At 44.8% G+C, this 26,096-nt stretch overlaps 1 protein-coding gene across 1 annotated transcript; it reads right to left on the bottom strand.

The window, feature by feature from the left end:
- Positions 1 to 1,161: 1,161 nt before the first annotated feature.
- Positions 1,162 to 25,378, bottom strand: PIGR (polymeric immunoglobulin receptor). Its single transcript, XM_080918425.1, has 11 exons — positions 25,267 to 25,378; positions 17,722 to 17,819; positions 10,322 to 10,666; positions 7,170 to 7,823; positions 5,401 to 5,733; positions 4,587 to 4,919; positions 3,637 to 3,829; positions 3,142 to 3,263; positions 2,648 to 2,779; positions 2,479 to 2,537; positions 1,162 to 1,475 (listed from the first exon to the last, which is right to left on the bottom strand). The coding sequence occupies exons 2-11, from the start codon at positions 17,792 to 17,794 to the stop codon at positions 1,380 to 1,382; spliced, it is 2,340 nt and encodes a 779-aa protein (XP_080774551.1). The 5' UTR covers positions 17,795 to 17,819; positions 25,267 to 25,378; the 3' UTR covers positions 1,162 to 1,379.
- Positions 25,379 to 26,096: the final 718 nt, after the last annotated feature.

The raw sequence follows: 26,096 nt of genomic DNA, 5'->3' as shown, positions 1-26,096 counted from the left end.
TATACCCTGGGGTACCTAAAATAGGAGCTAAGGTATGGGGACAAACGCAGTCTGAGCCTCCTTGGTGGCAATCATAGACTTTAATTACTAATGGACATTTGTTGGTTCCAGCTTATAGGTGCTGGCTGAAGTGCAGAGCTCATAGAGGAACAGTTTTAATTTGACTATTGGAAGAACAGGTGCTCCCATGCTCCATCTTCTTCCTGTCTGCTCAAAACTCTCTTCATCTAAGAGGTTGAGAGTATCTGTCTTCTTATCTGAGATACTCATGTATCCACATAGTGACAAGAAGGGAAAAGGTAAGACCAGGAAAGATCCATTTGTCTTTCTTCTTCTTCCTTTTTCTTTCTTTCTTTCTTCTTCTTCTTCCTCTTCTTCATCTCCCCCTCCTCCTCTTTCTCCTCCTCCTCCTCTTCTTCCTTCTCTTCCTCTTGCTCCTTGCTCTGCTCCTCTTCCTGTTCCCACTCCTCCTCCTCCTGCTCCCTTCTCCTTCTTTGAAACCAAGTCTCAATGTATCCCAGGCTGGCCTTACACTCCCTAGATAGCCAAAAATTACCTTGAACTTTTGATGCTATTTTTACCTCTTAATATTGGGATTACAGGAGCACACCACCATGGCCACTTAACTCATTTTCCCCCCTTACTTTTCCTCATGCTAAAGTTCTCCCTCTAACAAGATCAGAAATCTTGAAGACAGATCCCAGGCCAAGAGCCAGGAGTTGCCACATCTATTTTGACACTCCTTTATCTCACTGGGTACCCTGGAGAAAAATCTCTTCTCATCTGAAAATCATGGTGCTCTTATAGCTTGCATATGCCTTAGACTGCAGGACTTACATTTCTTATGTTGCCTATGAGGTGGGGAGGCAGAGGGTATGCCTGGGAATGATACTTTAGTAAAAAGACAAAATCTGAGAGGAGATGGTGTCTCTTCCAGTGATGTTTATAAAAGGGCTGTGCCCTGACTCTCAGCATTTAGTAGGCACCTGAAGCCTAGTGAGTTCTAAGTGTGCTGTTTGAATCAAGGAGAGAGGAAAGGAGAGATGGAGGAGAGGAGAATTGTACTGATGTCCTATCATATGGTACAAAGTGGCTTCAAATGGCTTTCCCTCCTGAAATGAGCCCATGCTCCAAATCCTCTTCCCTCAGAGATGCGTCTCGGACTGGACTCATTTCCATATGACTCTTTTGACAGCAATAGAACTCCTCACGCTCTCTCCTCAGCAGGCAGAACTAGGCCAGGCTTCCATAGCTGAGGAAGGACTCAGCACGCCTCTGAGGACAGGAGGGAAGAGCCTATGTGATGGGCGTGGGCTGCGAGTGGATCAGTGTGATTCTCAAGTTGATTGTCACAGGCAGGGGTAGGTGGTCAGCACTGCCTAGGCTTCCTGGGGACCATTGTGGACCTGTGCAGCTATGGTGTTGGACTGAAGCACGAATGCTGAGTAGGCCATGTCAGCTTCATCCTTGGATGACTGGGGAGCAACAGAAGAGGCGTTAGTCAGTGGCCGGTGAGAGGAAGGACACACAGCTGATGTTCTGAGTTTACTGTCTCCGCTGGAGAAAAGCACACGTTGAGACCTCGCTCTTCGCTGCCCCACCCCCCACCTACCCCCACCCCCCTCTCAGGAGGAAGAGATACATTTTGAGAAATGGAAAGTTGCAGCCTCTAAAAATATCCCCCACTGTCTCACTACCCCCTTATGCAAAGTGGGATGGAACACTCTGTTGGTGGGGCCTGTCCCAAGAAGCTCTGCCCTCGGTGTCCACAGGCACAGGGTGGCCTAGGTTGTTGTCAACCAAGGTGTTCTGTGTTTTCTTCCTCCACTACGATAGCGAGGTAGCATTTTAGCACTGTCCTGATAGCAGAGACTCATCTCTAGGACAAATGTCCACATGCCAATTCTGCTAAATACATGATGTTTGGTGGTAAAAGGAAGAGCAGATATAGTAAATAGTGTCAGTGCCTCCCAGATCAGAAGCGAAAGGACATCATAAGGAACCTTAGGAAGGCATGAGAGGAGGGCAGTTTGCAACCCAATGGTAGGAGTTGCCTCTTGTGGGATTTCATGATACTGGTTGGGGTGGGCAAGAGCTTCTGGTGATGATCAAGAACCCCACTACTGATGAATGCCTTTCAACCTGACTATGGAAAGGACCTATGGCCCCACCCATAGCTCAGGAAGGCTACCCACTCAGTCCTCACTGCTAACAAGTGACTCTTCACACTTGACTACATCTTTTGCAGGTTTGTAGCTTACAACTGAGTTCTGCTCCTTCTTAAGCGCCATCTACACCAGTCAATACCTACACCCAAAGAGCCTGCCTCTTCCTCAGAAAGTCCTCTTGGAAACTGTGTTTATAAAGTCATCCTCGTTTGAGGACTAGGGGTCAGCCTCCATGTGGGGGTGACTTTATCCTGATGTCCAATTGCAGTCTGAATTCTCCATCATGCAGTGGGACATCCTTCTCCCTTACCCTTTTTGCTTTCTTGGATTCTTCTGGCTCAGCGGTACACTCTGTGGTAGTGACGACTTCTGCATGGAGAAGGGGGGAGGGAGGGAGTCAGTCTTTATTCCCTCCCTTCCCGGATTGGGGCAGATCCAGTTCTGTTCTCCCGAAACCTGGGCATTCTCGAGATACATACCATCTTTTACTTCGAGGACTGTTTCCTGTGTGTCTAGAGAGGCCCCCATGTTGTCATTGCCTCCCAAATCCCTGGAGTTCTTGAAGTCTGCCATGCTAATATCTGTCCTGTAGCTGCTGATTGACATGCGATCTGTTGGGCAGAAGAGTTGGTGTGGGTGTGGGTGTAGGGCCATGGGTAAGGAGAACTAGGTGTGTTGCTCTCTCTGAGAAGACCTGTCATATGTCTCAGCCCGTGCTACCTTTTGATACTCACCTCCAAATTAAAATGAAAATAGTCTGGCTCTCTTTCTTGGTAGTCAAGATTCTGGGGTCTTTATTAATCTGTGACTCAGTTCACAGAACTATTCTGGTTTAAAACAGCCACCACAGGAAAGGGTTGTGAGTGCCCCATCTTGAGCCATTGGGAAATGGAAGAATAGAATGGGCCATACCAGAGTCACATAGCTGGTCGGCTGAGCTGGAGGTGGGGAGGGGAGCACCCTGGGTACTTACCCACATTCTTCCGATGTCGGACTCTGGCCACCCACACAGCCACAGCACCCACTGCCAGCACCAGACCCAGGGGCACCAGGGTGGAGAATAACACTTTGGAGCTCCCGCTTTGTCCGTCAGCACTGCAAGAGGGATTAAGTCAGCCCATTACTGAGATCCAGTTTATCAGAATGTGCTGGGAGGCTACCCCAGCTAGAGCTCCCCCTCCCCCGTCTGTATTTTTGATATAGTTCCCAAGTCTGTTTTGCTAAGGGCCACCTCCCCTCCCTGCACCTAAACCAGAAAGTCAAGGACCTGGCTTTCTCTATATTCCGGGCCTGAAATACTGAACTAGACTGTTGCAGCCATGAGAGAAAGGCTGTGCACTTTCTCCTCTGCTGACAAGCATACTCGGAGGCTGTGAGAGCTGATCATCTACTGTTCTCTCACGCACTCCGCTACTTGATTCTAGTGACCCAGACTTGGAGCTTGGTCTCTGGTGTGTTCTCTGCTCACCTGCCAGCAGGCCCAGATGCTCTGTTCTCCTGAGCTTGGTCTCCCATATTCTGTATCTCTCTCCCATCTGCAAAAAGCCTGGGGTTCTGAATGGCTTCGTTCTCCTTCTCACTGACAGAGGATTCTACCACCTTTTCTTCCGGAGCAACTTTTGCACGTGCATTAGCATCTGCTGGATTGACGTGGGGTGACCCTGGAGCAGAGCAGAACAAAGCTGGTTATAGTTTTTCCTCTGTGTTCTTATGCCTGTGGGTTACAGGGAAACCATGGGGTGAGACCTTAAAGCTACAGAGGTGGGCTCTGGGCTAGAACTTGGAAGGGAAACCCGTCTCTAGATCTCCAGGCATTATCTCTACTCCTCCTGCTGCTACACCCTGGGACTCTGCCCTATTCCCTCCCCGACGGTCATCAAGGATCTATGTAACAGATCCACCTTTGACAACAGGATGACGGGGAGATTTTCATGCACCAAAATCCGGTCCCAGGAGTAGAGTGAGACAGGGTTACCTCTGGACAGTAACTCAGCAGTGGCTTCTGTTCAGTCAGTCTTGCTGTACTCAGACTTCCTGAGATTTCCAGGGGCTAAAAGGCCCTTGCTATATAAGATACTTATGTGACATGAATCAAAGCTATACACTCGGTCCTGTGCTAAGATGTGGCTGCCTGACCATCCTTTGTGAGCCGGCTTGGGCAGATGCTGGAGGAGGGAATGTAGTCTGACTCTGAGTTTGCTGGGTAGGATTGCTGGATGGAGAGGAGGCTTCAGTTTGGTTTGAGGGACACCTACGAGACCTGTCTAATGCCTAAATTAAACAAGAAAAGTCACTACTCTTCTAATCCTTCTCTCTTATAGGAAAATCTAAGGATTACCCATGATGGGTAAGTGTCTAGACAGAGGCCTTTTATAAGCCCTGCCATGGGTGGTGGCACTGACTGCCCTTGGGACTCACCTCTGGTCCTCTCTTCAACTGCTACATAGATGGCTGTAGTTTCTCCGTAGGCCTGGCCTTGTTTTACCCCACACCAGTACCAGCCTTCATCTTCCTTTGTGACTGGGTTCAGGGTCAAGGAGATGAGCTGGCTGCTCTGGTCACAGCTCACAGAGGGCTGGCGGGCACTTTCGTCGTGGCTAGGCAGGATGCGGCAGCCTGTGTTGCTCCACTTGCACCAGTATTTCTCCTGGGAGTAGAATTTGCAGGGATAGTGGCAGGAGATTGTGAAGGTCTCCCCTAGCACCGCAGTCGCGTTCTGTGGTGTCACCTCAAGGTTTGGCTTCCTTGTAGCTGAAGGGGGAAGGACAGGAAGACATGGACACAGACATTGAGACTTGGAAATGTTACAGGGGAAGGAGAGTGGGGGTTTTAGTGTGTGGTGAGTGTTATACACGATCCTGTATACACAAGAAGCAGAAGGTTATGGAAATATAATGACTGTCAGCGACTACCGTGTCAGTCCAGAGTCTGATGTGAATGTACAGCCTCGCTCACTGGCTTCTGCTTGTCTCCCTCACTCTACTTATTTACCGTAATTTTTCTAGTATGTTCTACTTCAAGGGATATCTAGTCCTTCTGATACCAGAAAGTATGGCAAGCAACCTGGGGTGCTGGTCACAGGTATGGAAATGTGACCTCAGGACAAGAAGGTCCTTCCTATACCTGCATGGCTGGAAGCTGGCATAGCAGAAAAGATGCCTAGGGGATATGACTGCTGCTACCGGAATGGTCTTCAGCCTCCTCCCTCCACCTGGTGGAGGCCAGCTCTCACCTTCCAAAACCTGGAGTTCGATTGTGGCTCTCCAGCGAGAGTCACCGTTGGTGAGACACCAGTAGAAGCCAGCATCCTTGGTGGTGAGCTGGTTGAGGATGACAGTGTAGGTGCCATTGCCTGGCTGATCGAACAGTACCAGTCGGCCTTCATACTCTTCTTGCACCAGGGCCTGGGTCCCCACGAGCACCGGGCAGTGTCCATTCCCGTCGGCTTCCCAACGACACCAGTACTTGTCGCTGTTGCTTTCCTTGGGGTTATAGGGACAGACGATGGCCACAGAGCCTCCTGTGACGCCCTTCACCACAGAGCGACTGTTGGGAATTGTGGACTCTGGAAGTACAGATGAGGATGATGTGAAAGGATGGAAAATACCCAAATAGCCTTGTGTGCCCCCAAGCAAATTCTCTCCCCATGACATCCGCTATGGAGAGAGAAAAGTTTTGACAAGTCACCTGTGCCGACCACCCTTAGAGATCTTCTTCAAGCAGTTTATTTAGGAACCTTCTACAAGCTTTTTCTGCCCTGGGGGGAGGGAAGGGAGCAGTCTAAATACTCTAGACTGGCAAACCGTAAGCTGCCACGTGGGTAATGCAGATAGGTTGTAACCATGCGGAAGTTAAGGAGCCAGGCAAGTGTGTCTAAATAAGGAGTTGTTTATCACAGGGAGCGCTCGCCATCAGGAAGATGGAAGGCAGAGGTCGGCGCCATCTTTGGGGCGTGGCACAGCGCAGCTCCCTACAGTCACCAACCCCTCCTGAGAAAATGAAAAATATTTTATTTATGTCTGAGTCTATAACCAGAGTCTACAGGTCAGACTCCAATGACTGCAGAGTGGGCTTCTCATTCCTCTCTCCTCACCTCATTCCTGACAGGGAAGGCATTTAAGAGATAATATTGGTCCCTTTCCTTTAGCTTCTTATCAAATCTCCCCCTAAGTAAACATTTAATATAGTTTTTATTCTAAGCAATAGCCTAAAGTATTGTTATCTAAATTAAGATAATATATTTGGGATGGGTCTACTTTAAATTATAAACTAAAGACTGTGGTATGATTTTAGAAATCAAAGACCCCAAAGAGTCATCTTCAAGACTACAATAGCTAATGCAGACATCCAGAGAGAACCCATAGTGATTGAAGCTTTCAGGGATGTGGTGAAGACCCAGAGTTGGGAACATAAAAACGGTGTCAGGAACATAGTCCCCTCAAAGAAAAGTCATATGAACTTTAAATACTGGCGTCCTGCTTTTTATGAGGAGGATTCTGTGAGAAGGGCATGGGGTTGAATCCTGTCTTGCTGCTTCTTGCTGTGGGAGTGGAATCTTTAGATGCTGGTGTTTTGTCTTTCCTGGAATCTTTTAAGGTCCTGGTATACCAATGTTCTTCCATCTGAGTGTGAGGGAAATGAGTGTCTTTGGAGTTGGTTGGGATAGGAAGGGGGACATGGGCCTATCATTCGTACTGAATCCCATCTACTAGTCAGACCCCCCAAAGGGGCTCTACTTTCCTTATTTTTGGTTAATCCTGGACAGCCATTAATAGGCTTTTGATAGTACAGAGGAATAACGGGGAATTAGCTTAAGGCAGACAGAGGCTACATTTTATAGCTCTCCTAAACTACATCCCATATTGTACTTTGTTCAAGACTTTCCAGCAAGTAGACATTGCTGACAGACATGATCATCAACGACTACATCAGAGGGGTTAGCTAGTGTCTCACCTGACATCCCACGCCACCCCACCTTGCTTCTCTTCTGGAGGTTCTCACCTTCATTGACAAAGAGTTGCCAAGTCTGGATGGGCGAGCCTTCCTGAGGCAAACCAGAACTGAGGGCTCCACACCGATAGTTCCCTGCGTCCTCCTTCCTCAGGCCTGTGACCAACACATCGAAGCGGCCATTGTCATCCCTGGGGGTTATCAGGATCCTGCCCTCAAAGGCTGGATTCCTCTCCCCCAGGGTGCTGATGATCACATCACAGGTTTCCTTGTTCATCCGGCACAGATACTTTTCCTCTTCTGCCACTTCACGGCCCAGGTCACATTCAAAAGTCACTGAGGACCTCAGGTCTTTATAAAGCAGTTCTGGCTCAGGCTCTAGCACCTGGAGGTCAACATTCTTTTTATCAGCACCAGAACCTTCTCCAGCCTGGCAAACATACTGCCCAGCATCACTGTGTCTTAAGTGATTAATGTTGACATAGAATACATTTGGGTTGGTCCCTTTCATAAAAAGTTTTACTCTGTTCTTATAGCTGGGGTTCATGTTCTCAGTAGAGTCAATGACAAGTTCGCAGTCCTGGTCTATCTTCTTACACAGGGATTTCTTGCTATGAGCATTCTGCTTGTTGAAAGGACATTCAATGGTCACATTTCTGCCTATGTCCTTTGTGTAGACATGGGTGTCACTTGGGATGTCAGGAACTGTGGAATGAAGGACAGGGGTAAATTATAATTTTTGCTTTGAAACATTGGACCATGAGTTATACCGAGCAAGGATTCTAGATAGTCTAGTAACCTTGAATGCCCTCCTCCCTAGAAGAACAGTGTCAGAAATTTTCTATAGGAACTTACCAAAGAAAAGACCTTCAAAGCAAAGGTTTTACTTTAGGTTTTCTTCCGCCCTTGTCTTTTCTGCCATTCTTCTCAAAAGCAAGTCACAGAACTGAGGATTCTTTCCAAAGGCAGACCATAGAAAACATGACCTTTTTATCCTAAAGCCACCCACAGACCATACAAATATTACTTTAAACTTCCCATTCTTTTTATGTAAGAGCTGTCCAGAAAGAACCTCCTGACCTGTCATTCTCTGTGTGAAGGTCTTCACTGCAGAATCTGCCTCACACCCCAACAAGAAGTACTACAGCTGAGGGGCAGGAAGAATGTGAGCAGATGAGCCTTTCTGGGTTTTTCACTTACATTCCTCCTATGAGTTCACATGTATTTTGTTCCATCTCATCTCTATCTGGCTGCTCCATCTTCACAAAACCCAAGATCAAATCGTATCTTTACATGGATGTTGTGAAGGTTTTTATGAATGTAAAACTTCAATAAATAGGCCTCAACAGAAGACAGGATACTTTTCCAGAGAGGACCAGGATTCAAATCCCAGCACCAATATGGTGGCTCACAACTGTCTGTAACTCCAGTCCCATGGGGTCTGACTCTCTTCTGGCCTCTGAGGGCACCAGGAACTCACATAGTACACAGAACTATATGCAGACAAAACATTCATACATATAAAATAAATACATTAATTAAAAACCCAATTTGGTTAAATGAAGTCATTCGTTCTCTTGTTACCCTGTCTTTTGTTGAGGTCTTGGCTGTGACTTTTTGAGTGAGGTCAGCAATCACCCATCCATGTCCTCCCTCTGCCAGGGCTTATCCTGACCTCCATCTCCTCAGGAAGGGTTTCTGGAAGCTGTTGCTAATGTGTTTTCTCTGTGTCCTCCTGAACATCTTCATTAGCCATCATGTCTAGTCTAAGTTTTAATTCCATAGACTGGAGAATGGAGACATTTTCTATACATCTGTCCTCTCTGCTCGAACAGCATCTATTTTCGGTAGGTGCCAAATTGACATGTGTGGAGACAAACAGAGTTGAATGGGAATGGTCTAGAAGCAGTAGTCCAAATATTTTGGGTTTTCTTGTGAAGAAGAGCCTGATAACAAAGCCTGTATTCCCAGTGTCTGTAATATTCTTCTAGGGGGTCAGATAGGGGTCAACCGTGAATATCCCTCAGATCTTAGGAATCTGTGGAGCACAGAAACAACCTTCTTATTTAGTGTACAGCTGATGGCATGTACATCTCAAAGAGCAATGCATATCCTTCAGAACCCTATATATGTACTCTCTTGAGTTTTTTCTTTCATCTTCTGGACAATCAGAACTTCCATCAGTGATGAACTTATCAGGAAACCCCTTTCTTCCTCTCTTTTTGCAGTTGCAGTGGGGTTGTTTAGAAACTAATCACTTTAGGGGGCTAGACTTTAATAAAAATATCAAATTTATGCTGATAGTTCTAATGGACTAATGGATCCCACTAAAATTCATTTATGGAGAAGCCTTCTGTGGCCCCAAACTCTCTTGGTGTATTTTCTTCCTTGTTATAGATGTTCTATTAACTGATAACATGACTGCTCCAAGGCTGAAGTGGAAGGTATTAGTTGTAGACACAAGGGAGGGAGAGAGAACAGCCATAGGCATCTGGAAGAGTCAAGAGTGGGGCAAAGAAAGTGTGTACCAGAAATAACATGGCATATGGAGAAAGAAGTAGCTGGGGGAGAAAGGAGTGGCTAGGGGATAAAGAAGTAGCTGGTGAAAAAAGGAGTAGCTGTGGAAAAGAGAAGCCCATGAGCTGGAGAAGTTTAGGGTAGGGAAGGGCCAGGATGCCAACTTGGGCTTTGAAATGTAAAAGAGGTACTTGTACTACAAAAGGAGCCTGGAGGCCATAATATGATTTTGGCATACTAATAGGTACCACAGATAGGCATTTGTCCCTCCTGTCAGTGGTAAAGGAAATGGCCCCTTTGGGGGAACTGGCTTCAAAAGTTCCGGAAGAATTCCTGCTTTTGTCTATCATCCAGAATTTGAGGAAAAGAAGTTTCCTTTCAACCTGAGAGATATCATATCTCTACTCTATTAAATATAACAAAAAATGTCCTTCTGGCACCAATTTAAGCCTAAGATGCTTGTTAGAGACCAGAAGACATGGGAAGTCTCACTCATTTCCCCAAGGAATGCTTCTCATGTGTTGATGTTCTATTATGTAAAGTCTTTGCCCCAGGAGGAAGGAGATTTTAGACATCATGTCAACAAACCCTTCTGTAGGAGGTATCTTTCCCCAGAAGACTCCCTTACTATACATGAATTGATTTCATTTGCCTTTCCCAGAAGCCCAGGATGCCCGAATTCTTACCCTGGCTGACCTCCAGGCTGACATCGAAGGACAGGCCTCGGTTATTGTTACCCAGACCACACTTGTAGCTCCCAGTGTCGTCCTGGGTAAGCTGTGCAATGTTAATCACAAACGTGCTATTTTCTGGGAAGTTGATGAGGCTGGCTCTGCCTGAATATTCCTCGGAGAGGAAGCCATTGGAAGAGATGAGGGTTGCGCAGTAACCATTGGCTCCTTGTCGGCACCAGTATTTCCGGGTGTGCCGGTTGACAGAGGTGTCTGGGTAGTAGCATGTTATGGAAACCGAGTTACCTTCTATACTACTCACATCCTTGGGACCAAATATGGGGCTTTCTGTGGAGACCCCTGTGGAAACAAAAGACAAGAGTTCTAAACACTGAGTAAAGTCAAGAGGGCTGATAGGATCCACATACTTATGCTAAGGAGGGAAATTTTATATTTTATGTGTATTCCCTAGTTATTTACATTATACTACAACCACACAATGTTGCATTAAATCAGTCATAATCAAGTTCGATTTTAATTGTAACATGATAAGTAAGTAAATTCCATTTTGTACTGGAAATCCACTTTAGTAGCCGTTGGCCTCTGACCTAAGTTCAAAAAGCTCTAACCTCCTCCCCTAAATTGTACTGAAATGATTAACAGTTTGATTCTGTAAACACACTTATCACTGTGGGCAGGAGAAATGGCAGTTTCTCATGTAGCTATAAATTCTGCAGAGTAATTATTGTGGCACCTTTAAAACCCTTTCCTCCATCTTCTTGGGTGAGGCTAGCTGCCCTGCTAGCAGAAGTGATAAAATTGGCTATTTAAAATCTGTAGTTAAGTCTGTGGTCTTTCCTTACAGTGGTCTCAAATGCCATAATATTTTTGGAGGCCCCCAAGAGATTCTCTTCGCAGGTCCAGGGATCTGGGAGATGTTCAAGCAGGGGCAAGTCTGAGGCAGATTTGGAGTCTCAGGGAGCCTCTGCCACAATTTAAGAAGTCAGTAGTCATAAACAGGCCCTAGACAGGGGCAAGTATCACAACCTGGAGGCTCAGGGGCAAACCGTTCTAAATGGGGCCAAGCACTTTTGTGAACTTGGAGGCCCTTGGGTTCCCCAGACTGTGACCACTGGAAATTTGCAAATTGAAACAAAAATGGAAACAAGGATTGCTGGCTGGTGTGTGCTCAGGATAATACTGATCAGTGAGTTGTTCTGGAAAGTCCTGACATCTGGGGAGACATGAAAAAGACTGAATGTGATGGTAGACCCAGTCTCCAGGGATGGAGAAGATGTCCTCCTGTATCCCTGACTGTTTTATGTTTGTTTTGTTTTGTTGTGGCGTGTAAGCGAAGGTGGTCAGTACATGTGTCTGAGACTTTGGAACATGTGGATGTTTTATCTTTTTACATTGTTTGTGTTTGGTGGATTTTCTGGTGTGCTTATGAGTTTTGTTACAGTAGTGGAATGCAGACAAGTCTCTGATGAGCTGCATGCTGCAACACTTTCAGGGGTTTTATGAGACAGACTATGGAGTTAAGAGGTCATCTAGAAAAGTGACACACTCTCTGTGAACTTGAATGGCTTATTTTTAAGGTGGGGTGGTCAGATGCAGGGTCCTTCAACCCACTTTTCATGAGAGTCTGGCACGTGGTCCCAGAGAACCTTAGCCAGCCAGACTGGTTTCTTTATACTGATTGTTGGTTCACCCTCTTTGTTAAGGCCCCTCCATGGCTGAAGTGGCGTGCCCTTAAGTAAGTTACCAAGTTAAATTAGTTACCAAGTCAATAAGCCAACGGCTGAGCAGAAACCTAAATAAAATACCTGAACTCTTTGTACTGACCCCTGTGGAGATGGGGGATTTCCCCCCACCTTACAACACATACAAACCACGTCAGTTCAGTATCCAGCTGCATACGAGGGGGACCATAAATAGGCAGTCCCAAGAATCTACTTGTTTTACCCTCACATTCATGCACTTGGAATGTGCTAGATGATACTTCACTCCAGACAAGCAAAATTTCAGCTATTTTCTCATTTAGAAAGGCTTCAATCCTTGCTAACACAAGGGAAGCAGAGGTCCTAACTTCCTCATCTAGTTTATGGTATTTTTTTTTCTTGACCAGACACCATATATTTGGAAGACTCAGAACCCTCCCTTCTCTGAGATGCCTCAGCTTGTTGGAAACTATTTTCTTTACCACCAAACCCATCTGGGTTGACTGTAGGCAGCTTCTAGGTATCTTTTATTCTTTTGCTGAGCAGAGGTATAGAATAATGTCTGAAGCCAGGAAAGCTGTGATGGGTCCAGGGTTAACCAGGGCAGATGCAGAAGAGCTGAGTGAATATTGCCCTCAGTTTTACCAAACTAGGATCCCAACACTGACCAAGATAAAGGGGCACTAGACACGTATTGCCAGGCCTCAGTGACTAGAATAAGAGCAGAGGCCCCGACTAATCTCTCAAAGGTATTCAGGGAAATCAGGACTCTCTTTCTGAGCTCCTGGGACACCTCCAGGAGGCTTACCAGAGGTTTACCTTCATAGATCTGGATGGCCACAGGAAACAAGCCAGATATTGATATTGTTTTTATCATTTGTTGTGCCTAGATATTCACAGGAAGTTACAGAAACAAGAACATCTTGAGAGAATGAATAGGTCATAGTTAGAAATCACTCAGAAACTTTTAACAGTAGAGATCCAGATGAGAAGAAAGGCAGGAGGCTGGTTGGCTATGTTTAGAGAAATACCTGATAAAAACAATAATGTTGGCCTACCCTTGATGAACAAATCAGCCTTGATCCAAATTGGAGAGGGCCCAATACACATATTACAAAAATGAAGGACAGTGGGGAAAAAATAAATGCCCTAATTCAGGCAGGAAAGAAGGGGCAAATGCTCAAAATGACAGGATTAGATTGACAGGGCTGCAGTTTTATACCAGTGAGCTCCCAGGAACCTTGTGGTTATAGGAAAAGTAGGGGGTAGAATTCTGGTTCCATGGGTGAGGCCAATTCGGTGCTAATTCCATTCCTGAGTCCCCTTACTAAGGAAAAGAACCACCATCGAAGAGGCCACAGGGACTGGAACCTATGCTTTGACCATCATTTAAGAAGTGGACCTTAAACAAGGTACTGTTCTGAGCACCCTAACTGTTGAAAAAACTTGGTGCCACCATCATTTTCAATGAGAAGTAAGTTATGTGATCTTGATAAGTTGTCCTTATCAGAAGAATATAAAATGATAGAAAAGAGTAATGAGGAACTGAGAACAGGTGATCTCTTCTTAACAATGCTAATGTTCTCTAGAGTGTGGGCAGAAATCAACTCCCCTGGACTGGCCTCATTCTGGGCACCCATTGTTGTTCATCTCTCAAGCTCAGCCTTATCTATAAGGGTAAAGAAGTTCCCTATCTCAAGAGAAGCTAAGGCAGGCATTAGAAAGCATGTCAGCTACCTCAGAGATACAGGTATTTTGGTTTCCTGCCACTCCCTTTGGAAGACTTCTCTGTTCCTTGTCATTAAGGCAAAGACTACCATCCTGTTCAAATCTTAAAGGAAGTAAATAAGAGAGTGGAAATTATCCCCAGACAGAACCAAATTCTTATGCTTTGCTCATCCTATTAGATCAAGGAAAAACTCTATACACCATTTTAGACTTTAAGGATGCCCTTTTCTTTCTGCTCTGGCATCTGTGAGCCAATCAATATTTGCCTTTGAATGTACAAACCCTGAGTTAGGGTTCAGTGGCCAATTAATCTAGATTTGACTACCCACAGGGTTTTAAGAACTCCCCTATTCTGATGAAGTTCTCAGTGCAGATCAGCCTGAGTAACTCCAAGAGTTCTTGAATATTGCCCTCTTGTGGTATGTGGATGATCTCCTTATCACTATACATACCTGGAGGAATGCAAAAAAAGCCACTGGGGACCACTTGAAAGGCTTCAGAAGCTGGGCTGCTGTTTGTCTGCTAAAAAGACCTGAGTGTGCTCTAATAAAGTAACTTATCTGGGGAATTGCATTTAAGGCAGCACCAAGACCCCCCTCCTCCCATCTCCACAGTGTTATGGATGTCCCTGAGCCACAGGATAAAAGGTAGGTTAATAGGACTAATAGATTAATTAAATCAGGGCAGAAACTGGCTAAGGGTGGATAGAACAACTTTCTACTGTTACTTTTAGACTCCCCTACTTGGATAAGCTACACATTTTGAAATAATATTTAATTGTAGCCTGTACTTATTCCTGCAAAGTGAAGTTCATGGACTATTGAAATATCTAATTACTCTCCCTCAATTTCTCACAGGCATTGCAACAAATGACCTAAGATATCCAAAGTTATTTATCACCCACCCATAACAGCCCCCAAGTACAGGTTCTCTCTCAGGGACATGGTGTGGGTTCTTTGCCTGCCCAGCATAACCTGGACCTTCCAGGAAGAGGCAGTATCCTTCTGACAACACCAACAGCCATCGAGGTAACAGGTAGTGGGGGTTGAGGCTTAGGGCCACCACTCTCATCTAAAGGTGAATATGACCAGCCAAAAGAAAGAAGAAAAATGGAGAGTAATGAAAAATCACCAGCTGACCCAAAGGTGCATTTCCTCCACAAGACTCAGACAGACAATGTTGGGAATCTTGCCAGATATCTTTCATGCTTGACCCACTGAAAATGTTGAGATTTGGGACTGGGATCATGCCATCTTTTATCCATGGTCAGCTACTAGAAAAATAGTACATGCTCTCTAAAATGACTTCCCAGCCTTTGTTTAGATTGATCTATGAGACCCCCTTGAGGGGTATCTAGGCCAGTCTGACAAAAAAAAATGAGGATCAATCACCTCTAAAATGTAATACATTTAAGGTAATGTGGTGGTCATTTCTAGGATGTGCTTAAAAAATATACTAAACAAAACTGTTTTCCATGTATGTCTAGCTGGTGGACTGGTCCATTACCACTAGCAAAAGAAGAAAGAAATAAAAAGATTATCATTGTTCTGAAAGAAAGCTGTGAGACTGAGTTTGTTGGAGAAAGCACTTGGAAGGCAGAGGCAGGCAGACCTCTGTGAGTTCAAGGCTAACCTGGTCTATAGAGCTAGTTTCAGGACAGCCAGAGCTATACAGAGAAATTCTGTCTCAAAAAAAAAAAAAAAATTTAAAAAAAAGCCAGCTGCCTCAACTATAGATGGGGGTGTCTCCTCTTCCTGTCCTCCCTTCTTGGAGTTCTGTGCCCATGGTAATAAATCAGCCTTCAGTCCCCTCCAAGGGATATATGGTAATAGACTTAACCTCAACCCTTATCCTAAAGGGCATAAAATAACATTAGGTTATGTTGATAATGTCCCCAATGCTTGGAACACTAAGGTTACATTCACTTTGATGAACTATATTCTTCCTAACCTGAGAAATGAATGTTGGCTTTGCCTAGGTTCCAGGTCTCCTTTTAAGTGGGGATAATCGTCAATCTCTCTGTTACCCCAACTGCTACCCAACCTGAGAATTTAAACTGTGAACCTGAGGAAAGTAAGCTCACCCTACGAGACCTCCAAGGAATAGGTACTTGCTTAATATCTTCAACTTATGGTTACTTAGCTTCCCTTTATGGCCAATCCTGTAGTACTCACATGTACATAAATAAGTCTGAATATATTAGAATGTACGTTCTGGATCCTTTAGCAAACATGGTGGACCTGCACATTTGGCCTCGTTGAAGAGGTAACTGCGGATATCTAGAATTTTGACCATGGAAAGGAAATCTCTACATTCTAACCTATGTCCTTCCCCAAGTAGATGTCTACATTATAGAGGAGCTCAGAAAATAATAACCTGTATATCAAGGGCACCTCCCTGTGAGAGCCAGTGTCTCCTTAGAAGTAACTATAGTTATGCCCCTCCTCCTGACAGCAGGGACCACAGACCTGGCTGCCTTTGGAATGACAGCTTTAGTTATTCAAGACCATAACTTCAAAATTCTAAATAATAGAATAATAAATAAATAAATAATAGACCAGGACATACAACCCCTCAAAGATTCTATAGGACAATTGGGGAAAGAAGTAGATTCACTAGGAGAAATGGTTGTATAGAACGGTTGAGGGCAAGATTTGTTATTCCCTAAGGAAGGAGACTTTGTGCTGTCTTAAGTGAAAAAAAAAATCTGTTTTTATGCTAATGACTCAGGAGTTGTCCTAAAAACATTAAACTTGATCCAGAAACACTTAGATGCAAGAGCAAAGGCACGTGCCAGGCCACTAATTGATATCAATCTGGTTTCTCTTGATCCAAGAGTTGGATAAGTTGGCTTATTTCAACTGCCTTTGCTGAACCTAATTTTTTTTTTACTGTTCCTTGGTATTATGATCAGCTTTTGAGTTTTAAATTGGTTGTTAGCTAATATACATTTAAAAAAAGAAAAAATAAGTCAATCTGTTAAAATGTTAGGCCTACATTTTCAGTATCATTAGCAGGAATGGGGAACGTGGTGGCTAACGAGATTCCATTTTGTAACTGGCAACCATTTTAGAAGCCATTGGCTTCTGACCTGAATTCCTAAAAGCTCCAATCCCTTTTCCCCTCCCCTAAACTGTGTAACTTTTGTGAAATGATTAACAGCTTGTTCTGGTTTCTGTAAACTTGTTTATCGCTGTGGGCAGAGGGACCGGTTCCTTGTGTTGCTGTGGACGTGGGGAGTGAAGTAAATGCTCGTGTGGTGGGGGGGGTGGGGAACAATACTTGGTATAGCTGTACATTTCACACAAGTGGAGTAATCACGGTGTTTGCCTTTAAAACCTTTTTCCCCAGCCTGGTGGTGTGTCATATTCCTAATTTTTCTTAGAGGTGGTTGCCCTGCTAGAAAAAAAAATCATAAATTTAGCTAATGATAATCTGAATTGAATCTGTGGTCTTTTCCTGTGGACTCAAATTCCACAACAGTAGCTCATAAACAATGATCTTTTTAAAGACAATCAGTGGCAAACTAGTGGTATCTTAATGCTACTTTTGTATTGCATTTGCTTCATAGTTTCTCTTTGTAGATGATTTCCTTTCTTACACTGAGAACATTAAGGGCTAGGAAAATCAGTTAATTTAGTTAATTTTCCCAAAATGACACAATTCAGAAAAAAAATTTGGTTTGAGGCCAACGGTTTTTGTTTGTTTGTTTGTTTCTCTAGAGAGAACGTTTCAGCAGATTCCTGGTCTTAAAACTAGGAATTTTCATCTCTGTCTCTGATTACTTGTGCTAATTGTCTGATTTTTGGGCATGCCCTGTGTGACTGTGTCTTATAGGGACACATACCTTGTGAGAGACATTGCTGGGGTAACTCTGATATATGTGTCTCCGTGAAGTTGGGATCCTAGAAACAAGGAGTCTAGGAGAAGAAATTTAAGCTATGGGGTTGGGACCATCAGACCTACCTGTGAAGACAGTTACCAAGAGGGTGAGCAAGGAAAGCTTCATTGCTGGTGGCTTCCAAGGAGGTTGAGCCATTTAGGTTGGCTTCTTGTATGAAACGCTGAAAGACAAGAACCGAAGGAGATGAAGTTCCTCTGCAACACCTACTTGCTTTCTGTATCCAGAAACTGCTGTAAATCCCGTTGGATTAAGGAATGGTGTGTGGATGGTTCTTCCCCAGTGCTAAGCACTTCTGGTTCTCCTTTCTCCTCTTTCTCTCACTCATTTTCAATAAAACCTTCCTCTTTCCCAGTTCATGTTCATAACTGCTCTTCAATGGTTCTAAGTACCTTTGTCTTCCTACCTAAGCAGAATGCTCCTTTGGGCTAGGGATACTGATGGCGTTCTTCATTGTCATGCTGGTACATAACATGGCCCCATCTTTCTGTGTCAGTTTCCCTCCCTAGATCCACGGAGGTGGAGGAGGCCGCCATTTTAGGGGGTGATGAGCGAACTGAGACAGGAAAAAGCAGTTAAACAAGTCTGGTGTTTGTAAAAGGTTACAAAGGTGTGTGAATGTCGAAAGATGGTTAACAGGGGGAATGGGCCCTCTCCTCTGCCTCAGGATTCTGATCTGATGCTTATACTGGCTGCTAGAATGCCTATTGTTTGTCAGACACCATGCTGGGTACTATCCTTATAGTCTCAAAACATAGCCATTCCATGGAATGGTTAAGAGGCAGGTTTTTGTTGAGTAGAGATAGAGAGAAAGAAAGACAGAGAGACAGAAAGACAGAGAGACAGAGAGAGTCAAAGACAGAAAGACATACAGAGAAAGACAGACAGAGGGAAATAGAGAGGGGGGAGAGGGGGAGAGAGAGAGAGAGAGAGAGAGAGAGAGAGAGAGAGAGAGAGAGAGAGAGAGAGAGAGAGAGAGAGAGAGAGAGAGAGAAACAGCAAGCATAGCAGAGTCATATGGAGAAAGAGTAGCTGGTAGAAGAAAGCCTGTGAACTGGAGAGATGTTAGGTAGAGAAGGAGACTGAGAGGGACTAGGGTGTGTAACAGGTCCTTTTGATACTGAAGGAGTCTGGAATCCAGCATGAGCTTTGATACATTGATAGATACCACAGGTAGCCATATGATCCTTCTGCCAGAGGTAAGGGAAATGACTCCTTTTGGTAGATGTGGAACCAGTTTCACAAGTTCCTGAGGAATGCAGACTTTTGTCTAGCCACCAGAAATCCTCCTACAGTTCAGGTTGAGCCCGTCTCTGGATATGTGAACTGCCTTTTGGAGTTTGGGGAATTAGAGTTACCGCTAGATCCGAAATTATTCATTTAAGTTTTACAAGTACTCTTGAAATAAGTCAGAGAGAAAGCCATAATTGCAAGAAAATAAAAGCTTGAAATTATGAGTTGTGCCCAAGATTTCTAATGATTCCATTATGGGGTCAGAGACAAAATGGAGGTGTTATCTTTCCTGCCTAGTGAGTTCTGTCAGAATAGATGAAGAATGGAAGTAACCCGAGTAGAGTTTTTTTTTTTTTTTTTTTTTTTTTTTTTTTAACATGGATTTTGTACACAGTCCAGGGCTAGAAAGGAATGAGGCTTGGGCCCATGTGAGGTTGTACTACCTTTAGGACCCAAACTATACCCTAGAGTCTAGGGTCTAGAGGAAGAGAGAAGGAGAGGGGACTCCCACTTTCCAACAGACTTCGAGGACTTTGCCTCACCTTAAACTTTGGAATGATTTGATGGGGCTTTTAAAGGAGAAAAACAACGATAACAGACAATAATGAGCTACCCATAAAGATAAGGGAACTGCTAGCAGGAGGTAGCCTGGGTAGTTTTCCTTCCTTGCTTATCCCTGACTACTGGTCCCCAGAGACTTCCTTTACTAGCTGAGCCAAGGGCAATAGAGTTGTTTATCTTAGTTATTTCTTTTCCTCAAGGGAATTTCCCTGCAAGAAATCCTTCTATTTCCTTAAAGAGATAAAGGTTTTCTGTTCCTCTAGTTCTTTGGAAGAGTGAGGGTGGGGTTGGGGACAAAATGGGTGTCAGATGGCAACTAGAGGCTTTGTTTTTTAAGCAGGGTTAATGGCCCATGATTTCTTACCCAGTCAATAATAAACTCCAGGAGCCCTAGCCAAACTGAGGTTAATTTGGATTTGATCAGGTGCTTGGAGCCATCTGAATGACAAGAAGCTTCCAGGTAGGAGTTGCTTTGAGGCCAATCTGTTCCGACAGTTGGAATGGGTGTCGCCAAGTCCCAAGGACCTGCCCCTTGCACTGGTCTTGGGTGCAGTCACAGGTGAAAAGGCCTAATATTTTCAGTTTAAGAGTCCTAACAAGTGGTGGCTATTCTTCCTTCTCAGTCATGTCTTAGACTAGTAAAGCAAGCTCTAACACTCATAAAGCAAGACCTACTCTTTTCAGATGCCCAGCTGGGGGTACTGTCCTCCTCTGGATGGGTAAACTGATTTTTCTTTTCTTTTCTTTTCTTTTCTTTTCTTTTCTTTTCTTTTCATTTTAACAGAGAACCAGGGACCAGGCTTTTTCCATGGTGGGGAACCTGGACTTATAATCATTTTGTGTCACATTTAGATGGCCGGGTTGGTCAGCTTGGAAGTAGAGAGATACATGTGTACCTAACTTTGTGTGTAGCTTAAAGTCAGGTGTGAGGAAATTTGGTGTACATATTTGGAAGGAAAAACCTCAGGTAGGATCACTTTGGCAATAAAGACAAGAGTCTACTCCCAAGGGCCCATTATGGGCAGCAGACATTTTTTTTTTTTTTTTTAAAGAATGTGAACTCTTTGTTGTTGTTGTTGCTTAAATTAGAGCTAAAACTTGGAGCAGATTCTGTGGTAACAGCTAAAAGACCTCAATGTTTGAGTCATTTTTACCTCAGTTAGACTTTTCCCAAAGACCAGGCGACCCAGAGCTCAGGAAGGCCCCAAGGACAGGGCGACCAGAGATGAATTTAGGAAGGGAAAGGAAGAATAAAGCACTTACTTGCCTCACCCCCAACCCAAATGTTTTGCTAGGATCCTCTTATACATGATTTAATGTATTGCCACAGATCCCAGGGGATAAATGCTATTATCTTATTGTGTAGCTGGGAGATCTAAAGGCCAGGGATTCTTGACCCCAATACCTATATCGGAATTGGAACTGGACCATGAGTCTATTATCACTTCTTGCATAAGCCCAAAGATCAGTTCTATGGGGGCTAGAAATATGCTGGTGCAATAGCTTAAGAAAGCTAAGGTTATCCTGACTCCTCATCTCTACTTGGGAGCCACATTTTTCTGTAACATATGACTTCACTCTCCTCTTAATGAAGTGTTTTATAGCTCCAAAAGGGTCCTGTTTCTATGTTGAGAAAGGGTTTTGATATGTAGAAACAGTTTGGTTCCTAGAACAGTGGTTCTCAGTCTTTGGGTTTTGACCTTTTGGGAGTCAAACAACCCTTTTCACAGGGGTCGTATATCAGATATTTACATTTATGATTCATAACAAAAATAAAATTAAAGTATAAAGTAGCGATGAAATTAAATCTATGGTTGAGGGGGTCACTACAGCATGAGCAGCTATATTAAGGGGTCGAAGTATTAGGAAGGTTGAGAACCAGTGCCCTAGAGGAATGGGCTTGTGTGATGTTTTACAAGATCGAGAGTTAAATTGTAAAGGCCCACAGCCTATACTGAGTATGGTGTGATTGTAGCCTTTTGACTTTGAAATCCTTACCCTCTATCTATTGTCTGGGCACCAAGAGTCTTTCCGCAGGGAAGGCCTATTCTTGTTCAGCCCACTAGACACTTGTTTGGCTCAGTCAAGTGTGGGGATCTGTGATTTTCCTGAGGGATTATTCCACTGGTATACTTGCACTGAAGCTCGGGTTGAGCTGTGCTTTCACTAATGAGGCTGAGATGTTTCAGGTTGTCTGTGTTCTACTAAGTTAGCTTCCCAGGGCATTCATGACCTATGACCTTAGCTCGTACAGTGGAGCAGAAGTATGGGCCACAGTGGAGAACCATTTCTCCTTACTTACCAACCCAGTTTAGCTGATGGCTTTTCAGCTTTTTAGACAAACCTTGGTTCATCTAACCTCTGATGTTCCTCTTCAGAGGAAGGGACACCTGGCCCCTACTTATTAGCTTGACTTGTAAGCAATCAATTCTTGTATCTCCTTCACATCCCAGGAGAAGATAAGACAGGATTCCCAAAGCTCCAGGGGCAGCAGAGGGGAAATGGAACATGAGTTAAGAAAATCAGAAGCCAAGTGTGAAAGCTTCTAACAAACCCTGGGTATGAACTTGAAGCAGTCAGACACTCTAGAGCTGGGAATAATAGGGTGAGGACGACTTGGATGCACGGGGTTCTTTTCATCTCTTCCTTGGCAGGAACTGAAGAGTTCCTTCTCCTATTCCAGGAAGAGCATTGCCTAAGTGGGACTGTCACTTTCCTCTCTCACAGACCAGGCGTTGAGCACAGAGTAGCCTGAGCTTGGACACTGTCACACATAGAAGAATGTTAGGAGTGGAAGAGAACCTGGTGGGTCTGGTCTTCCATTCTCTCACGAGTATAAGGAACACTATTTGAACACTCAGGTAGAATATACTGACACAAGCTTTCATCTATGACATGGGTACAGGGGTTCCTGACTCTGAACTTGGAAAGGGAGTACCTTTCGATGGGAGAACAGAGGGAAAGATACCATTTACCTTTCAACTGTCACCTGGGGGCTGTGTGGGCTTTTAAACTGAGCCTACAGGTCCTCGTCTGCAAACAGGATATGATTCTGCATCGTAGATGGTTGTTCTACAGATCAAATAACAAAGTCCATACAGAGCGATGGGATTAAAAGTGTTAATTCACGCACACCTCCCTCTAAATTCAGTGAGTTCTACTTTTTCTTTTGGTCAAGGAGTGAAGGAGGGCTAGCTGACTCTTAGCTGGACATACTAATCAGAGGGAGCTGTTTGTATTTAGCACTGTGACTCTGGAGACAAGTATTGTGACCTGGGTTAGAAGAACACATGAGAAGTCTTTCCAGGACCCTAACAAAAGCTAACGTTTTAATCCTTACAGCTACCCCAGGAAGCAGGGTTGAAAGCACAGACAGGAGAGACATTTGCCCAAGGTAAGTGCCCAAGTGAGAACAACAGAGAAGCATATTCAGCACTCAGTGTACATCTTTGGCCCTCACATGTTAGGCACAGGCTGTGTACAGCATGCACACACATGCATGTACCACACATATGTATATACACCACACACACGCACATACATGTGTACACCACACACACATACTTCACATACAGGCTAAAATAATACAAATAAATTTTACAGAAGAGCATAGATGCTTAGTGACTCTGATGTGCTGGAGGGGCTCTGGCTAGCGGAACCAGTGGGGAGAGGCAGGAGCGGGCAGGCCAGCTTTAGAGAAGAAAGTAAACTTGTTCTCTCCTTCCCACCTTTCATAGGAAAGGCAATTCTCATGAAGAGTCACCGGACCTGGAGTCGGTGCCAGGGGATCTTTCTTCCTGACCCCCCCAGCTGTTTACTCAGCTCTGGGCATGGATGGGGAGTGTTGCCTTTGCTTCCTGAGTCTGGTGCGTCCGTGCCAGAACTCCTTTACTTCTGCTGTGCTGTCTCAATGCCAGTGACTCTGGGATCCTGGCTTCAGCGTACCCAGAGTCATGTTTTCCACTGGGCCCAATGCGGACATGATATAGGTTGAGTGTCCCTTGTCTAAGAGGCTTAGGATCAGAAGTGGTCTCCATTTTAATTTTTGGACTATACTTAGAAATGTGATCTTGGGAATAGTGTCCACGTCTAAACATATCCTAAAGGAAATTTTACATATTTTTAATGTAACCATGTTTTAGATTGATGGCCAGTACCTGATGCCTAGTGTGAAGTTTTCTGCTTGTGTGGTATTTGCATTTCAGATTTTAGAATTACAGATTCAGGAATACTCAACCTGTAATTAACTGATTAATTGATTTAGAAATGGAGTCTCTGTGTAGCTGACCTCTAACCCACAATCCTGCCAACCTTCCCCCTAGCCCCACAAGCATTAGGATTATAGGTGTGTTCCAGTTCCAGGTTATTTAAGTTAGGTGGTTTGTTTTGATGGGTGATATCAAAGTGTCTCTGAAACTATATCAGAAAGGATGTATCAAGATATTGTTTAGAACTCCTGGGTGACTTTACTTCATTCACATTAACCCATGAAGACTTAGTTGCCATAACTGTAAGATGAAACAGTGTCTACCCTTCCCAGGCCCTTGATATTTGGGGACAGGAATGAGATAAAGCTGTGAAGTCCCAGGGCAAGTGGATTTACTGAACCAAATGATTGGGCTTCTTGTGAATGCACCCCACAGATCTAGAGGTGTGCTAAGAAGCAGGGGGTAGTCACAGAGCTGGGTGTTCTCCCGACTCCTGGTTCAGTTCTTTGAACTGTAACAGCACATCCAAGACAGGCAGAAGCATGAATGGAAAGTTCCCTATATGGCTCAGAGCCGAGCCTCTACTTTCAGCTACCAGATAGATGCCTTCTCCCCAAATCCCCGATGCTGGCACACCCCTCTTTAGGATCAAGAAATCTCGAAATCCCTTAGCGGCAGGGAAGAGGGTTAATAAAAAGTGTGACACAAAATGTGTGTGTCATTGCCCCTAAGTACGGTGGCAGTGACATCAGTGGAGCTGGTGAGAGCGTGAAGCTAGGCTGCCCTGTCCTTCAGGATTGGCTTAGGAATATTGCCAGGAGGGGTAAGGCTGCAGGGGCTGAGACCGGTGGCTACTTGGGTGCTGTGTTAGGGCTGTGTTCATCAGGCTGTACCTAGAAGACGGCTCTGCTCTCCACTTATTCCATTACTCTGCAAGGACATCGTTCTCCATTTAGAGCAGGGCAGAGTGACATCATCATGCAGACTTGTTTTTAGTGGCACAAAATATGGGAGGCAAGCCTGGGTTGAGTTAGAAATGATATCAGAGCCTCAGAGAAGCCCAGAAAGAAGAAGAAGACGAATTGAATGTGGCCTCCTTCAAAAGGCAGCTGAGGCTATGTGCTGTCTGCATCCAGATCTACCTGCTGCTCAGTCAAGTCTTGAGTAATTGAACTGAGTTACGACACCCCCAAACCATAACTATGGTGCCACCCTTCACGCGTATTTTCTCATTTGAACCCACTCTGTCTAGCAGGGACACCTGCTATTCTTAAATCCCATTTTACAGACTAAGGCTAGAAAGCTCAGGTACTGGGTAAGGCAGCAACCGTAGGAGGATAAGGGAATTTGAGTCTGAGGGCAAAGGGAATGTTGGCAACAGACGTTCTTTTCTTCTCACCTCTGATATCCTGCAGAAAAGGCTGAGGCATGCATGGGTACATATGCCTTTAATATACTACTGGGATATGCCCCTGTACTCCCTGTGACATACAGCCAGTCAGCCCTATCCTCACCCTCTCCCATGAGGCTGATAGCTGGGGTAGGTGGGTCATCCGAGCTAAGGTCCCAAGGAGCATCTTATCCCAGGATCCCAGGCAGCACACTTACTTTTAGTACTTCCTTCTCTCCAGGTGATTCAGTTTCGGGCACAGCCTGGCAGCCAGTGTGTGCCACTACCCTTCTAGAAGCTTCCAGGAAGGCACTGGTGACTCCTATCAAAACTGAAACTGTGCTCTGGGCTTGACCTGCACCTGGCTCTTAAAGGGCTGCTGTCCCATAGTCAAGGTAGCCAGCCAGAGCACGTGACTCCCACAGATCCTTGCTCTCCTGGCTGGCTCCATTTGTTCGGCGCTGACCTTGGGGAGACGTTACACACGTAGATCCTCCATTGTTGCAGCTTCAGGATATGGGACAGAATGTCCCCTTAGTGTTTGTCTCACCTCCCCAATCACTAGGGATTGCCCTGTTCCCATGACTCTCTAGTACATGGAGCCTGAAATGTCACTCTTTGAGCACCATCTGCAAAGTTTCCCTCCTCTGCCTAGAGCTTTCAGTACCTTGGGAACTTCGCTCCTTCCCCTTTCAGCCCGGACTCTCCCTAAATCTGAGCTGAATGTGGAGAGAGCCCCGACCTGACTATCTAAGGAAGAAGATTCCCACGAGCTGAGTCTAGATAGCAACTTCCTTCCTCACTACAAGTCCAGGTCATGACCTATTTGGGACTCCTAGGTATTCTCCAGATAATTATAGCCTTCACACAAATGGAGCCCATTGTTCCTCATATATTCCCCTCACACTAACCCTTCCCCCCCCCTTGAAGTTCTACTGTACCTGGGAAGGGCTCACCTGCTCTTACTTCAAGAGTCCTAAATCAAACTCCCAAAAAGGGAAAGGGAAAAGGAAAGGGAGAAATAGAGTAGAGAAATACAGGGTCAGAC

Source organism: Micromys minutus, assembly GCF_963924665.1.
Source record: "Micromys minutus genome assembly, chromosome: 6".
In the NCBI taxonomy this organism is placed as follows: Eukaryota; Metazoa; Chordata; class Mammalia; order Rodentia; family Muridae; genus Micromys; species Micromys minutus.
The sequence above is the reverse complement of the archived record's forward strand: the minus strand, read 5'-3'. Positions and strand labels throughout refer to the sequence as shown.